This window comes from Borostomias antarcticus, assembly GCF_949987555.1.
Source record: "Borostomias antarcticus genome assembly, chromosome: 25".
In the NCBI taxonomy this organism is placed as follows: Eukaryota; Metazoa; Chordata; class Actinopteri; order Stomiiformes; family Stomiidae; genus Borostomias; species Borostomias antarcticus.
This window is the reverse complement of record NC_140258.1, coordinates 9,524,328-9,540,153: the sequence shown is the minus strand read 5'-3', so window position 1 is coordinate 9,540,153 and position 15,826 is coordinate 9,524,328. Positions and strand designations below refer to the sequence as shown.

The 15,826-nt window shown below is 45.0% G+C and overlaps 1 protein-coding gene across 1 annotated transcript; it reads right to left on the bottom strand.

Annotated features, from left to right (window-relative positions):
• Positions 1–1,969: 1,969 nt before the first annotated feature.
• Positions 1,970–14,911, bottom strand: dlk2 (delta-like 2 homolog; the record flags this gene model as incomplete). The annotated part of the gene is given in 8 exon segments (XM_084458704.1): positions 1,970–2,759; positions 3,690–3,694; positions 3,696–3,838; positions 4,380–4,510; positions 4,907–4,964; positions 8,357–8,427; positions 12,019–12,115; positions 14,856–14,911. Coding segments are annotated over 6 exon segments (1,152 nt in total). The 5' UTR covers positions 8,382–8,427; positions 12,019–12,115; positions 14,856–14,911.
• Between the last annotated feature and the right edge of the window lie 915 nt (positions 14,912–15,826).

Genomic DNA, 15,826 nt, shown 5'->3' with positions numbered 1-15,826 from the left:
TTCGTTGGGTACCTTTAACTACTGTAGGTGTTAATGAATAGTCATTATACATCAGTTAGAGTGCACGTGTTTCACATTGGTACCCAACGAATGATTACATTGGTAATCATCTCACATTGATAATGATGCTTTAGAAACGAATCGGCTGCAGTGACACATTCTCATCGCTGGTGATCAGGGAGTTGTCATATGTCCAATGGACAGTGAGAGCCACAGTGACATTAAGGCAGGAAATGCAAACCTCTAGATCTACTCTTCTACTCAATCTTCTTCACTAGTATCCTTTTCTCCCCCAGTTGTTTTGGGGGTTTTGGAAATAATTAATTGTAAGAGCTTAAGCAACAAGTATCTTGTTGATTTTGTTATTTGCGTCTAGTTGGTTTATAGTCCTTATGTGTTGTGAAGCAGGGGGGTTATTGATGTCAGTGACATGGAGATACTGAGGCAGGGAAAGTACTGTGGTGGGCCACCCCCATAGATGAGGTTAAAGAAACGTCCTTCCCCCTGGCTGTGTGTGCGCTGGTGTGGAATAGACAGAAACCAACAGGAGTCAAGGCAGAGGTAAGATATTCTTCTTAAAAAATGTTTAAGCCTTCACCAGGAACGGCTTTGTGCTGTCATATTTTCTTGAAAGGAATTGGACATGTAGGTTGTTTTCGTTTTTGTGATTTAATTATACAGAAGTTCAGTTTATCAGGAAAAGGGTATGTGAAGTCCCATTATATTTTTCTCAACTATTTGGTTATTGATTGCTTTTGGTAATGAAATGGGAACAGTTTAGATTGAGATAACGGATAGCTACAAAATAAATGGCACTAGTTTTCTTGGTATAATATTGTTGTATTGGTTATTGATATACACTGATTTATATTCTGACCTTTCTACTCGTCAGCTAGCTGATTCAGGGGATCATGAACCCCCGTAATGAGCATTCTTATCAAACTGATGGATCTGTGATGGGGTGAGTCTGGAGGGAAACTGTCCCAAGCTCTTTCGCATAGGAAGTGACGACTCTAGTTTCAGTTTATTCCTGGGTTCTCCATAACTTCCTCTACAGGATAGTGTGTCAGGGTGGGGTTAGGTCACATTTCACACCTGCAAGACATGGCAAGTTTAGGAGCTTGTGCCCTGAAGGGGAAAAAGTCCACTTTCCGTATTAGACGTTATTGAGCGGAGTAAGCTCTGTTGAAGGGATACAGTCAACAACTTTATTGCACACAATTCAGTATAAAAATAAGACTCATTGCAAAAGAGGACACATTCACAAATAAATTATAGAAATAAATTACAGTTACATCTTCAAAATACTGTGACAAATGTGACCAAACACATTTATCGCCATCTAGCAATAAGCGGATCAAAAATTAGTTTTCAGTACTTGCAATACAAAAAGGCTTATCACTGTTTAATACAACACCAACTATATGAATGTCTGAATTGCGCTGTGCTTTCAACACACATTAAAAGTACATTGTCAAAATTACTTAACAGCCTGTACAGATGAATGTCTTTACACACCACTGAATGAATTTTGAGGAGTGAATTCTCATGGCTATTTGTTCAAGAGCGCATTTCTAAAAAGGTGTCTGCAGACTGCGGTCCTGAATTTGGCCTAATATGTTGAGATTTTACCAAAATGAATAAACTGGTTGATATCGTTTTGTCTTTGGCTTATAATCCAGACATGCCTGTCACTGTCTCTGCTGCCCGTGCCAGGTAATAGCAATAGGTAATGACGATCTCAGTACTTTTCTCATTTTCTCCATCCTGCGTTACCCCAGTGGTTCAGCAGCAAGTCGCCAGGACAGTGAGCGTCACGGTGTCTCCCAGTATTCACCCATGACCAGATGTCGTGGTCTCCTCTTGATCCTGCATCTTCCCATTGACTTCAGTGAGTCATTGAGGGTGGTGGGGTTGAAAGCCTGGCTTTTCCCCGCTTGTGTTCCCAGTCAGTTCTTCGGGCTTGGACCTATATCACTTCAGTATTCAGTTTCTTCTTCTCTAACTCCGGGCCACTGGGAGTGTGCAGGAAGCTGATCTTGCACTCCTGCTCCACGATGACCAGGTGACATGGTGGCGGGTGGCGTCTGTGTAGCCGCGATGGGGGGCGGCAGCGACAGTTGGGACAGCCCTCCTGCCAGTGGCCCCTGAGCACCAGGCAGGCAGTGAGCGCCACCGCGGCCAAGGTCATGCCCCCCAGCACCAGCAGGGTGATGAGCTGCACCTCGGACAGCCCCGTGGGGCCGCGCTGCGTCACCACTTCCTTCATGGAGATCTTAAACAGCCTGTCCTCGCTGCCGCTGGCTCCCTGGGAGTGGTTCCCCTTGGCGGGCTGGTGCGGGGTCACCCTGCCCTGGCCGCCTCCCCCTGCCCAGCCGTGAGTGCTCCTGATGGGGGCGTGGGAGTCGGAGGCCTCGCCCCCCAGTGGCACCTCGCAGGTCCTGCCCGTGTACCCTGGCGGGCAGAGGCAGTGAAAGGTGCTGGCGCGGTCCAGGCAGCGCGCGCCGTTCGCGCAGGGCTGACTGGCGCAGTCGTCCAGGTTGACAGTGCAGAAGCGGCCGGCGAAGCCCTCCGGGCAGAGGCAGGAGAAGCGGTTGACGCCGTCCAGGCATGTGGCGCCGTTGGCGCAGGGGCGCATCAGGCAGTCATCCATGTCGGTCTCACAGCGCGGCCCCGTGAAGCCCGCCAGGCAGCGGCACGAGAGCTCGGGAGCGTAGCCGCCGTCATCCTCGCACTGTCCGCCATTTTTACACGGGGACCTGAGGGCCAAAGCAAGCACAATCACTATCATGCTTCTGGGGAGGCTCTGAACATCCATAACAGAGACCTGCATCTAATAGTGAATAATACCTTTATCCCCCTTTTTGATTGCATCCTAAAGGGGCCATTCAGACAGGATGCGACAATGGCACCACTGTGCTTCCAGTGGCTTGCACTGCGTCACGGCAGATTTTCGCTGGGTCAAGCAAAGCGCGGGCACAGCTCAGCACCTGGCTCGGAGAGTTGGCGCCCAAAGTTCAACTAGGCGTGCTCATGACCAGCGACGAGCAAAACTCAAATCGCATCCCATCCTTGTCTGGCCATTAAGCCTTTCAGATGGCCCTGCATGGGCCTGGGCTGATTGGTGAGTGAGTGTAGGGGGCTTACGGTTCTGATCTCTGATTACAACCAATCAAACCCTCAATTGGCACCTAAAGACAAATCTACCACTGAGCACCGCTCTGGCTTGGATGGTTTCCGTGGAAACGGGTCAGGCAGTGATTTGGGGAGCTCCAGGTGGGCTGTTGAACCGTTGGCTACAGAGCGTTAGGACAGAGCCCACTCATTGGGCTGTTAATGACTTCCATTATACCACATGATTGCCCTCCAGTGGATACAAATTGACCAGGCTGCTACAAGGCCTGTGCCAGCCTTCCTGAGTTTGACTGCCATCAGGAGACCAGCTGGAATTATATTGTCAAAAAACACACACACACAAACCAAGTGCACTCTCAGAGAGCCACTGATTTCTGTTATTCGCTTACACACCAACAGGCTAGGCCAGATGTCCTCTTTGAATATCTTGCAACCTACTTCCTGGTCAGGAACATAATGCATTGAATGTTGCAGAGATTACAGAAGGGCCTGTGACCAAAGCATTCTGCACGATCTTTTAAAATGTGTATAGAATGGATTGAAATGAGTATAACTTGCCTGGTCTTATGACAGGGTCCTGTTTTCAGCTCACAGTTCCTCCCGTGGAAGCCCTCAGGACACAGGCAGGAATATTCTCCAGACTCATCAATGAAACAAGTGGCACCATTCTGACAAGGCTCCTCCTTTGAACACACGTGGATATCTGCAACACCGCAAAAAACAGCTAATTGTCAAAGCAGTTTCAGTAGTTACAGTACTGTACAGTAATTCTCATAACTGGGTAGAGACAGTTAATCACATGGTACACACCTAATACACATATATATCATGAGTTGCGTCAAAAATTATTTGAGAGATGTAAAAATATTGATTTGATGTGGTTGAGCGATGCAGAGAGACTAAAATGGATGTTTGATTATAGGGTATTTGCACTTGCAGAATATTTAGAGAAAGCTTGGGACAAACGAACAAAGATAACTTATATTTGATGCATTTATTTAGGATTTTGACGAAAGACTGTTATTTTTATTTATTTATTTTCTGTTATTGTTTGGATACATTGCATAGCTTACAAACCGTGAGAAGTGTATGTGATATAGTTAATTATTGTTTACTGTTTATGGTGTCTTATAATCCCGTAAGGGATGGGTCCTCGGACATGACACGAAAATAAATATTCATTCATTCATTCATTCATTCATATATACATATATATATATACAGTATTCATATTTTCAAGTCACCTTTGTCGCAGAAGCGCCCCGCCCATCCAGGGTCGCATGTGCACTGCCAGGGCTGGTGGCAGGAGCCATGGACACAACCTGGCATCCTCACACACACCTCACACCGCTGGCCCTCCCAGCCTGGATCACACCTGGGAAACAGCACTCACTGTTAACATATCCGTTCTTCATCTCATGCCGTCAACACACTGACGTCTTGTTGGTCACTATTGTGCATGCAGTAAATGGCCCTATAGTGCGTGCCACTCTCTACCCTGCACTGAACACAGGAGGGCGCCCATACTTAAAAAATAAAATAACCATTACAGTGTATTGCTCTGGATCTGTAGTGTAACATGATGCAGTCATGATCCTTTCTTTGATACACAGTAATCTATACATTCAGCACACGCTAGTGGGAAGGAGACGCGTGACACCAGAGAAAACAGTCCTATGGGAATGCATATTCAACATTTGGGAAGATTTATTTAAGCAATATTATTGTGTGTGGCTCATTCATTGACATACTATGAGACGTTTTGTCTTACCTGCACACCTCATTCTCATCACATCGACCGTTGGTCATGTCACATGTGCAGTTCACAGCTGTGAGAGAGGAAAGGAAGAGAGGAGAGGCTTCATTCAGTGACCACATCACAAGAGATGTGACAATTACCTCCATGTCATTCAGACTTGATGCTTGCCGTTGACAGGTTAGATAACTTAAGTATCCACTGAATACATTTGCTCAGTCTGTGATATTAGCTGCCAACATTAATTGCATTTTTTACATTCATTAATTGATTGACTTTAGATCGATCCATGTACTTTAGTTAGTCTGATTAGTCCCTCACACATGTAAAAACCAGGCCAGGTCCAGCCTGGCTTATGTACGTGGCTGGCTTGTTTCTGTTCAGGACTGGTAGAACGGAAGCTAGTCATGCCACTGAAATGGCTGTGAATAGAAATGACGTGAAATAATGTCTGATAAATTAAGATAGGTCTTATTGCCTGGACACATCAGTTTCAATGCTTCTAGTGCTAATCCAGCACAATAAGAGCGGGATAGCCAGTTAGCTCATGAGCTTACAACAACTAGCAGCAGCTTCCATAACATTAATGGTAGTTGTCAGTGGCTAAAGCAGTTACACTGATGATTCCTGTAACGTTAGCTATTTTGCTACAATTGGTTCAACTTCTGTTTCTGGACGAAGGTAAGGGATAAAAAGATTGGAGTGAAAGGATGAACGTGTGGAGGTTTGGGGTATATTCCCATAAAGTCATCCCCACCGGGGCCTTGAACCCCCGTCTCCCAGGTGGGAGTCTTTGCTTTCACCACTACTCTACTTGTGCAGTGGAGGTCAGCAGGTTGGTTTTGGTGTCCTTCTTCCAGTCCGTAGTGTGGGTTGGGGTTAGAATAAGGGCTGGGGTTAGAATAAGGGTTGGGATAGGATCTGACCTATAAGGCAAGGGGTAAAGGAGTGAAAGGATGAACATGTGGAGGTTTGGGGTATAGTCCCATAAAATCATCCCCATAGGCATAGATATGAACACGAGATGATTCGTAATGGATTGAGCGGTGCGAAATACGGCCGCCATATTGGTCCGGTACCGCTGTCACGTGACAACCGCTCTCCTCAGCAGTTTCAGTCAGTAAAAGTAACCCTGCATCAAGAGAACTCTCGAAGATGAGTAGAAACAAATATTTTTGTCTTTGAACTATCCATAACAGTCAAATAACATAAATAATAAATAAATAAAAATTAAAGTGCAAAACAGCAGCATCCAACAGTTTTAGTTGTATCTATCAGCTAACAACTATGTATTTATCATCGTTCACTTAAAAGAGCCGTATCGCGACCGACCGACCCATCACTAGTTTACTCGCGGAGCTCCGGACTCACGGAGTACCGGACCAAGATGGCGGCTGCATTTTTCGTCCTGCAGCAATCAAATCAACGTCAATGCAGCGTCTAGTGTATATGTCTGTGCCCACAGGGGCCTTGAACCCCGATCTCCCGCATGGGAGTCCATTGCTTTATTACTTGTGCAGTGGAGATCAGCGGGTTGATTTTGGTGTCCTTTGTTTTGGTGTGCTGGGACTACTGCCTTTTGTGTTGCCAACAGAGAAATGCAGGTCAACATTCAACAGAGGGAGGGAGGGAGTGATAACCGGACAAACGCTATCCTAGGTGCGCTGGCTTACAGCCACGCACAAAAACAGCGTACCTATAGCTTTTTTCACCAATGTGTTCATAACGGTCTACTAACACCCCTCAATTTATTCCAATCTAAATCCTCTGGGAAAATTCTGGGGAGCCAATCAAAGTTGAGGTACCCGGAGGGCTTCGGCGAAAAAAAACTTGAAAATATCACGTTTCCACCACAAAGGACCATGCATCATGGGTGGGGGACAACATGCTTATTACTGTTTATATCTGGCTTGTGTTTGTCAGCATAAACCCCACAGTGTAATTTGTACTACTAATGGTAATATCTCTGCTTTTAGCAGAAAAGCACAGGAAGGGTTTGCTCACTACGAATGTGATTTTTACCACCTGTCGCTGAGAGGTCAGCTAGTTGTTTCATAACAGTCAAGTAATGTCAGAATGATCCTTAACTGGGTGACAGCTGTCTGGGCACAAACTGCAGGGATTTCAGGGCTCCTTGAGGTTAATGACACTGACCCTGTGGCAGTGAGCAGGCCACGTGTGTGTGGTGTGTCTTTACAACAGCTTGTCATCCACTCGGATGGCGCGATGATGCAAGTACATAGGAGCAGCTGGTCAAGGCCACACGACCACTGCTGCTCAAACTGATGTACGAGGACACAAGACCTTTGTTTAGATTAATGTGAAGTGAGGGAATGTGCGCCTGGCACTGCCCACATGAATAAGTTACAGCCTTTAATTTGAGTCTGACAGTTGGCTACTGTATATCATAGGCCTGTAGGATATTGGTTTCATAGAGACCACTCTAGGGATAGTTATTTGAGATGATTGTTTCAGCAGTCGTTGTGTTGCTAGTGCTTTTTTGGCTGGCCCCAGGCATACCTGTGTGTACTGTCTACACTCAGCCTTTGTAAACAGTGGGATCCTGCCAGGTAGGGCTTGGCATGTCACAGCAGCAAGACGGAAGGGAGCGCGTGCAGTGGGAGTAGAGGAATGCCTGACAGTCATGTCTCTGCCCGCTCCAGCTCTGACCAGGCACCACTGGAATTCACAATGACTCCTCTTTTCACCCCCCCCACTACACATACAATATCTCCATTCTCTGACCTCTCACATGAGGAAGAGATGTGCCAACAGAGACTACTGTCTATTCATGTCAACGCTTGTAACAGCATCTCATTTACCCTGCTATACCAGAGACCCCTAGAAATGCTGTCTTCTCGTATGGGAATATAAAAAGTATTTATTTTGAATTGAAACATAAAGGAATTTGAATATGCAATCTGTGCCACTTGACAGTGGTTATCACAGGGTTGGATACATGGCCACTGTCAATCATTTGAGGGCAAGAATGGCAGGTATTTCTGTGGCCGTGCCAGTGGCCTGCAGTAAGCTTTGTGGCCGTGGGAACCTTGTGGACTTTAAACAATGAAATGCTCGGCTTTCCCCTCCACCATCAGCACAACAGCTGATACGTCCTAACCGTTATCTGAGAACAGAGACGGCGTACAGAAAACAATGACATGGAGCGTAATCTCTTAAATTCAGACAGCTGGGAAAGCCCTGGGTTAACTCTTGTATTCTAAACAGGGACACTATAAAACAATCCCATGTACAATGGGTGTAAGCTGCTATATTTCTACAGACCTCATGACAGAAAAATTAAATTGATCCTCTAAAGGTGTGGTCCTCTAAAGGTGTGTATCGTGGTAGATTTAGGCCCATATTTGATCAGACCATCCATTTAATATTTATTCTGTGGAGTATCTATATTTACTATCGACTGTCTACACATATTTGAATCTTCTGAAAAATAGAATTACCTACATGTCAGGATTTTATCTGGTCCCATCTTTCAGTTCTGTTATGACCTCAGGAAGCGCTGCATTCCCATGGTGCTGCTTGGTAAACAGAACAGTGTATGTTTGATTTGTAGAACTGAGAATATACCACAACATGAAGCGCCTCACATGAATACTAAGCATCAGGCATCTTCAGTTGTCATAGTCTTGGTGCAAGTACATTTTCTAGTTAGGTTGGGAGGTACTTCATTAAGAATTTTAGAATTGGAGCCAGCCTACACTACCAGTCTATGTTGGAGAACAATGCGTTTTTAAAGGATAAGTACTCTGAATTTGAGTACTACTTTCACCGAACATACAACAACCATCTCTTCTTCACGCTCCGCACACCGCAGCGCGGATGAATTTCGCGGAGGTTTACAGCGTGAAGAGATGGTTGTTGTATGTTCGGTGATAGTAGTACTGTTTACAAGTTAGCTGTTGTTTCGAAATGCAGAAGCGAAAGGACCTATGGTGTTTACAGGACGACTTCAGAGCTTGGTAAGCATAAACCATGTAATTCCTGAACTTGAAATCCACGTATATCATACTTTTTAGAGTTTTTCGAGTGTTCCCATAGCTAGCAACGAGCCAGGGGGCGCGCGCCGATGTTATTGACACAGAACTTTGTACTGCACAAAACAGAAATATTTTAACCTGTACTAGTCAGATACATGCCACGGAAGCCAGGAATAGGGCTAAACATGAAAGAACAGTGTACTTATCCTTTAATGTAGGGAGACAGTTGACTCTGCAGTACATTTAGCAGATGCTTTTATCTAAACAAGCAATTGTACAGTAATTGCATTGTCATATAAGGGATTAGACCCACAACCTTGATGTGGCAGGCAATAAGTTCATCAACAGGAGGACCACATATCAACGTGAGATGGATGTTAGCCAGAGACATGGGCAGCCAGACAATGTCCTCCTGTCCATCCACAGGGAGGGAGAGGGAGAGCAGGCCAGGGTACACACAGCCGTCTGAGCACCGCAGAGTGTAGACAGACTGATGAGACAAAGACCCCACTGGGCCTGCTCTCTGACGCCCAGATCTGGAACAACAGACTGGCTGCCTCTCATTCCTATTGCCACTACCACCAGCCAGATACTGTAGACCCTGCCAAGTAGGCCTGTCTGCCCTGAGCCCCATCCCAGTTTAGTCTCAGTCTCTGGGGTGGGCTTTGTCTGCCACTGATGTCCAGTTCTGGACTGGTACAGTGAAGGCACATGATTCCAGGAAAACTCCCAAGGATCAAGACTATAGGCTCAAGACCAGCAACAGGCTGCGTTGCAACAGGCTGCGTCCAGTTAGAGTAATAGATACTGATGAGGAGGTGGGAGGCCGGTCGCCAAAGGGATGCTTAATCATTGGGCATCCTTTTCCTTAAAGTTGCACTGAAACGGACGTTTGAGATCATCTAACTTCCATAGTTTGACGTATTTCCGACGCAAACAAGCTATGAGGGTGGGACATATGTTTAGAGGAATTTGATTGGAACATTGACAAGTGGACAGGTTTTAAGAACTTTAGACAGATTCGATAGAAGGATAGCGTTGATTGACGGGTGGATGTGGTGAGATTATTGGCCTAAAATCTAAGGTACCTGTTGTCGTCATTGCACGTGACCTACCGTTTTCCAGGAAGTAAGAAATTATATACTTTGATATCAGATTACAACAAAAGTAGAATTTTGAATTTTTTTGGGCATACATCGTTGAATAGGAGAACACTATGACCAATTATGTGAACCAAAATGGGACAGAATGCTTTTTTAATTTCAGTGCGACTTTAAAGGGGAAATTCTGTGTAAAGTAGTCTACTGGATTTATGAAAGCTGTCTAATGCTGATTTACTGTCGCTTCTGATGCTATAAATATCAAATTAATGTTTTTCTTCTGAATTTTGAATTTCAAAAGGCACTTGTAATCCACTGGTTTATTTATTATAGTGATATTATTAATTCTAAATATACAACATGCAAAAAAACATTGAGGGCATAACATTTGAGAGTACAGTGTAAACAATGACAGCTGCACGTACCGTATTATTGAATTCTTGGAAATACTATGCCATGCGTGTACAGTATGCCTTCAGGCCTTGAACTGTAGGGCCTTGTCACCTGCTAGTGTATCACTCCGATAATAATGGAAATGATGACTAGACCAACAACAGTGTCCTTTGTTTAGAGTGCTGTTCTTTAAACACTTGTGATTGGTCATCTCATTAGACCAAACAGGTGTGCTTGTCTTCTGTGTCCTGCTCCCTCCGTCTAAGTGTGGACAAGCGGGGGCTCCCAGTAGCGCCCCTTAGGGTGAAACCGCTCCATTCACCGGTCCTGGAGTCCGTTCGTGTTAAGAACCAGATAGATCTAAATTTACCCTGGCCATGAAACCCTATTCCCCTCCGTGCCCCCCCCGACCCCCCTGTGCCATGGTAGCCCAGCGCTCCGGTGCCAGCCAAACATGCAGGTAGGTTTGGGTTTCCCCCATTTTGATCCATTCCCAGACGGGCTGTGCGCCTGCCGCCAGTCCACGCGCCAAGCAGTGTGTGTGAGCGTGTGTGTGTGTCTTGAGTCCCAATCGAGGAGGAAGGGGAGGTGAGAGGGGTGAGGAGGGGCTTTGAGCAGAGATTATAAGGCAAGGTGGGAGGGCAGGAGGGTACAGTACAAGTGTCTGAAGGGGCCGTAATGAGATCCCCCCCCCCCCAAAAAAATAAAGATCATTCAATCGTCAGCATGAATGATCTACTCAGCTGCTACTGGAGATAGAAAAATATTTAGGCAGCGATGGCAGTGCGAGGATCCCACCGTCTTATCCCCCTGGAGGCTCCTGGCTGGCTTGAAGAAAGCAGTGAGGTCAGGTACTATCCCTAAAGAACTCCCCCCCCCCCCCCCCAAATCTCCATGGCCCTGCCCCTATAACAGAGTGGCTTACTGGGCTCCAGAGGTCAGACACTTGTCCACTGGCACACGTGTCACACACCTCCTGACACTGTGGTTCTCAGCACATCACCCCTCCCCTCTGCAACCACAGGGGATGCCAGCAGAAATGAATCACATTCTCTAACCAGGCAGGAATTTCACAGCTGGGAAGGGAAGGATAACTTGTTTCTCCACTTTTTGGTGTTGTACTCATTCTAGGATGTGTAATTCTTTATTTTACATAGTACAAAAATAGGTTTTTATTGAAATTAAGTTGAAATTAGTTTAGTTTTAAACTGACAACATTTAGTCTCACATTTGTATTTGTATTTTTTTTATTATATGGAAATAACTTTGATGGGGCAGCTGTAGCTCAGGAGCTAGAATGTAACGACATGTCGAAGTGTCCTTGGGCAAGACACTGAACCCTAAATTGCTCCCAACGAGTAGGCTAGCACCTTGCATGGAAGCTGCCGCCATTGGTGTGTGTATTTGTGTGTGAATGAGTGAATGAGAGGCCTTCATTGTAAAGCGCTTTGGATAAAAGCGCTATATAAGTGTAGTACATCCAGTCCATTCATCCATCCATCCATCTATCCATATAAATCCAAGTCTTAGAGACTTCAGATTTAGCTTCTCTATCTATTACTGTGCTGTCGTGATTGGCAAGTCTTGAAATAGAGACTGTTTGACAGGACCTGGTGACGGGCAGCGAATCCCTTACCTTGACTCTGGGATTTGTGGATGAGCAGGAAGAAGTAGGAGCTCCACAGCAGCAGAATGACCGGCTCTCTCAGAGGCATGACTGCAATGACAAGGATCTGAAAGGCAACGCAGGAGATTCATTCCACCTCAGAACTTCGCAGGGCATAACCTTGTCCTGGACGTATGCACACACACATGCACAGGAATCATCCATTGTGTGGGGCATCTATCTTGGGCAAAACGTAAAGTACAACCATAGGGTAAACATTCTCGGGGGAACAAAGTGGTTGGGAAACATTACAAAACAGGAGAGAGACGTTCCGTCTACCAGATGCCTGCAGGGTCATCATACATCTGGGACCATAACTCTTATTCCACTGTCATCGTCCTTCAGTGATAAATCCGCCATACTGTAGCCTGTAGCTACTGCAACTGACAGGTGTTGGTCCTGAAGAGAGACTATCCCAACTGCTGCTATCCCCTCCGACTCCCTTAGAGAGACATATTGAGGAAGACCTCTTTACTGGTCTAAAGTAGTTAATGCTCAGCCACTATATATAGTATGCAGTACATGGTGTACAGGATATCGTTTGGCAGACTTTGAAGCTCAGAAGGTCTAGTATTGTAGTTAGATTCCTCAGTCGACCATTTTGACAAGCGAAGTGAGCCGTGCTATGTGTTTACACTCCTCATCCACCCCCCCCCCCTCCCCCGAAAGACGAACAGTGCAACTTGATCATCTCAACAGGGAACAGACACACTCAATAATTTAGGGAGCATTCTGAATATTTTATACTGGACATTTTCAACAAGACCACCAGTTTCCAACCACCTTTCTCCTGTCATGCTCAATTCTCTCTTTGGGGTGTTGATTACAGATGCGTTTTAGCTCCCCGATCACGCCGGCGTGATTGAATAGCAGCTATCTGGCAAATAGCCGACTCCTAAGGGCTAAACTGTGTCTCCTGTGTTTGTGTTTTTATTGCTGTTGCTTGGTAACCTAAGGTATATGATTGAAGTGTCTTTGCATGCAAGACGTCTGCTAAAACCATTTAGGTATATCACGTTTTGCAGCACCTGAACTTACATTTCTGATATCCACTTGGCGGTCAGCCTCAGCCAGGTCACTCTAAATGTCTTATCCAGATGAAGGGGTCTTCCTCACTTACAGTGAATCGACAAGTTGACCTTTCAAGCTCTTCCAAGAATGGGAATGGTGGGGAACAGGGAGAGGGCCTGGTGTGCTATTCCTTACACCCTATCCTTGGCTGGAGTTTTCATATCCTTCCCGGTAATCTCCCAATTGTCATTCCAGGATTGTTGGAACGGTCATTTTGAATCCGGCAGCCGGACAACAACTGTGCCCCTTTCCCTTGTCCCTAATGGAGATTTCTCTCCAGCTTGCTAATGAGAGCTAACGCGCACAATGCTTTGAACGTGAAACCCGATAGGAGTTTTAATGTCCATAATAGGAGGCTTTCTCTGTCATGCCACGGTCCATTGTCCTTGATGCTCTGGATTCCATGTCAATTATCACCTGGGTTGGCTTTCCCAGCTCATATGTTCATCATTGAAAATAATGCTACAATCCCGAAGAAAGAGAAATGTATGGCTGGTGTACTCATGCATACTAAAACCTGTCTTTAACACAAACTTATTGTACTTTTTCAAGTCTTTTTTTCAACTGTCCCTTGTCTCCTATGTTTTTTTTTTGGAGGTGTACCATGTTTCAGTTGTGCGACCCACAGGGATGTGTGAAGGCTCTTTTCTCTTGGCACATTAACAGAGGGAGGGGTGCGGAAGCATGAGGGATGTCCCTAGGGCTTCACAGCTTGAGCAGATGGCTCTGTGGATGTTCTAGATTTCAAATTCATTATTTGAATTCATTATTCTGATTTGAATACCATTATTCAAATGCATTATACTGAGCTCAGTAAACTTTCACATTAACCCTTTGTATACATGTAGATATAACTGAGCCTCTTATAAAAGACCAATGTTTACCCCCTTATCCAGCTATTACCATGTAATTTCTGATTGATTGTGTGAATGAAATCATGGCAGATGGAAAGTGGATTATTTAGCTTTGAGCATATCCTCAGTGATCTTCCTGTATAAATGTTGTTCTGTGGGTGTCAACTGTAATTGTCTGCCTTCCCAGCGGCGGTAGGACACAGGTGTGAGTGATATTCTTGGCAGTGAGGTTGTTGTTTCAATGAGTTGTTTCTTTTCCCAATCTGAAGGTTTCACAACACCATCAGCAGTCTCATGTTTTACCTCTGAGACATAATTTTTTGGAGGTGGGTCATTTCGGAATTGCCTCAAGGGTTTTGTCCTGGAATTAACCCTTTGTGGAGGTTTTAGTTTGTCTTTTTTTAATGCATACGTCTTATTCCCTGTTTTTCCCCGTGGATTTCTTGCAAGTTGTGAAGTGAACATACTGTACACATTGCCAAAATAATCTAAAATTAATCTAAAATGTATGATCTAAAATAAAAAATACTTTTTTTCACATCACAATATTCTTTCTTTTTTTTTTTTTTTTTTTTATATATATAAAAAAAAAAAAAAGGTTTTAGCCTGCCCTTCATTGCTGCACTGCTGTAATCACGGATGCTAGCTCTGTTCATTATTCATGTCATAAGAATCCAGCTTTTCTACTTATAAAATTATTTTTTCAAAAGCCACAATCAACATTTGACATGCACACACACACATTTTTTATCCACACAATCTTACACCAATAATGTGAAACTAATTGCAAACTAATGTTAAACACATAAAGCACATGAACATAAACGCACACACACACACACACACACACACACACACACACACAGTACACATGTTACACACCTGAGCTGAAGGTGGTCACCATTGAACAGAAGTAGTCCTCAGGTAGAGTGAATATGACCATGTGCACCCCTCCTCCCCCCAACCCCCCCCCCAAAGCACATGTAATTAAGCTAACCCAAAAAAGCACATGCTCAGGAGCTAGCAGGCAACACGAAGGGGCTTGCTGATCATAAAGGCTGTCAGAGAAACAGAGACAGGCAGGGATCCACCTCCCCACTTAACAACAACAACCTGCCTCGGACCAGCTCTTAAAGAGACAGGCTCCATTTACGTCCACCTCCACCATTATCTCTCCATTAGACGGCCTTCAGCCCAACAGGAACAGACCCTCTGTCATTATAATCTCTGCCCATATTCCACAGTGGGAATATTCAGTAGTCTACTACTAAACAAGACAACTTCACGAACATGTAGCCTATAGCCAACTCCTTTATTACACTATTATTCTGCATCATCATAATGATGTTTCCACGGCCTGAGTTGTTTGTGAGATTCTGTGTCAAATGAGAAATGTTACTCTTATAACAAGTAATGATACATTGTTCACTTGATCCCCCCACTGTGTCAATCCTGGTTTTGTGTGGTAGATTTATGTCACTGTCCCTTTAAGTGTATATCTATTCAGTTGGAAGGATATGAAATAGATCAATCAGGCATCCTTGTGTCCTTGTTATATTCTGCTCCTTCTTGAAAGGCTGTAGCGTGGACTAGCACTCGTGAAGAGGAAGGCTGTTGCTGTAGCGACAGCCCAGGTTGAAGGGCTGCTGTGCCCACACGTTCCTCTGCAGGCGAGAGGCAGAAAAGGATTTTTTTTTTCAAGGGATTATCTCAACAATATCAAGGCTATGTGCCTTGGAGAACAGGCATGTACACGCCTGGCTGACTGCCTGCTAGCAGACACTACTCTGTGGTCTGTGGTGTTTCTTTTGTTTGAATTTTAAGAGACTGGATGCATGTAGTAGACTGTGTGT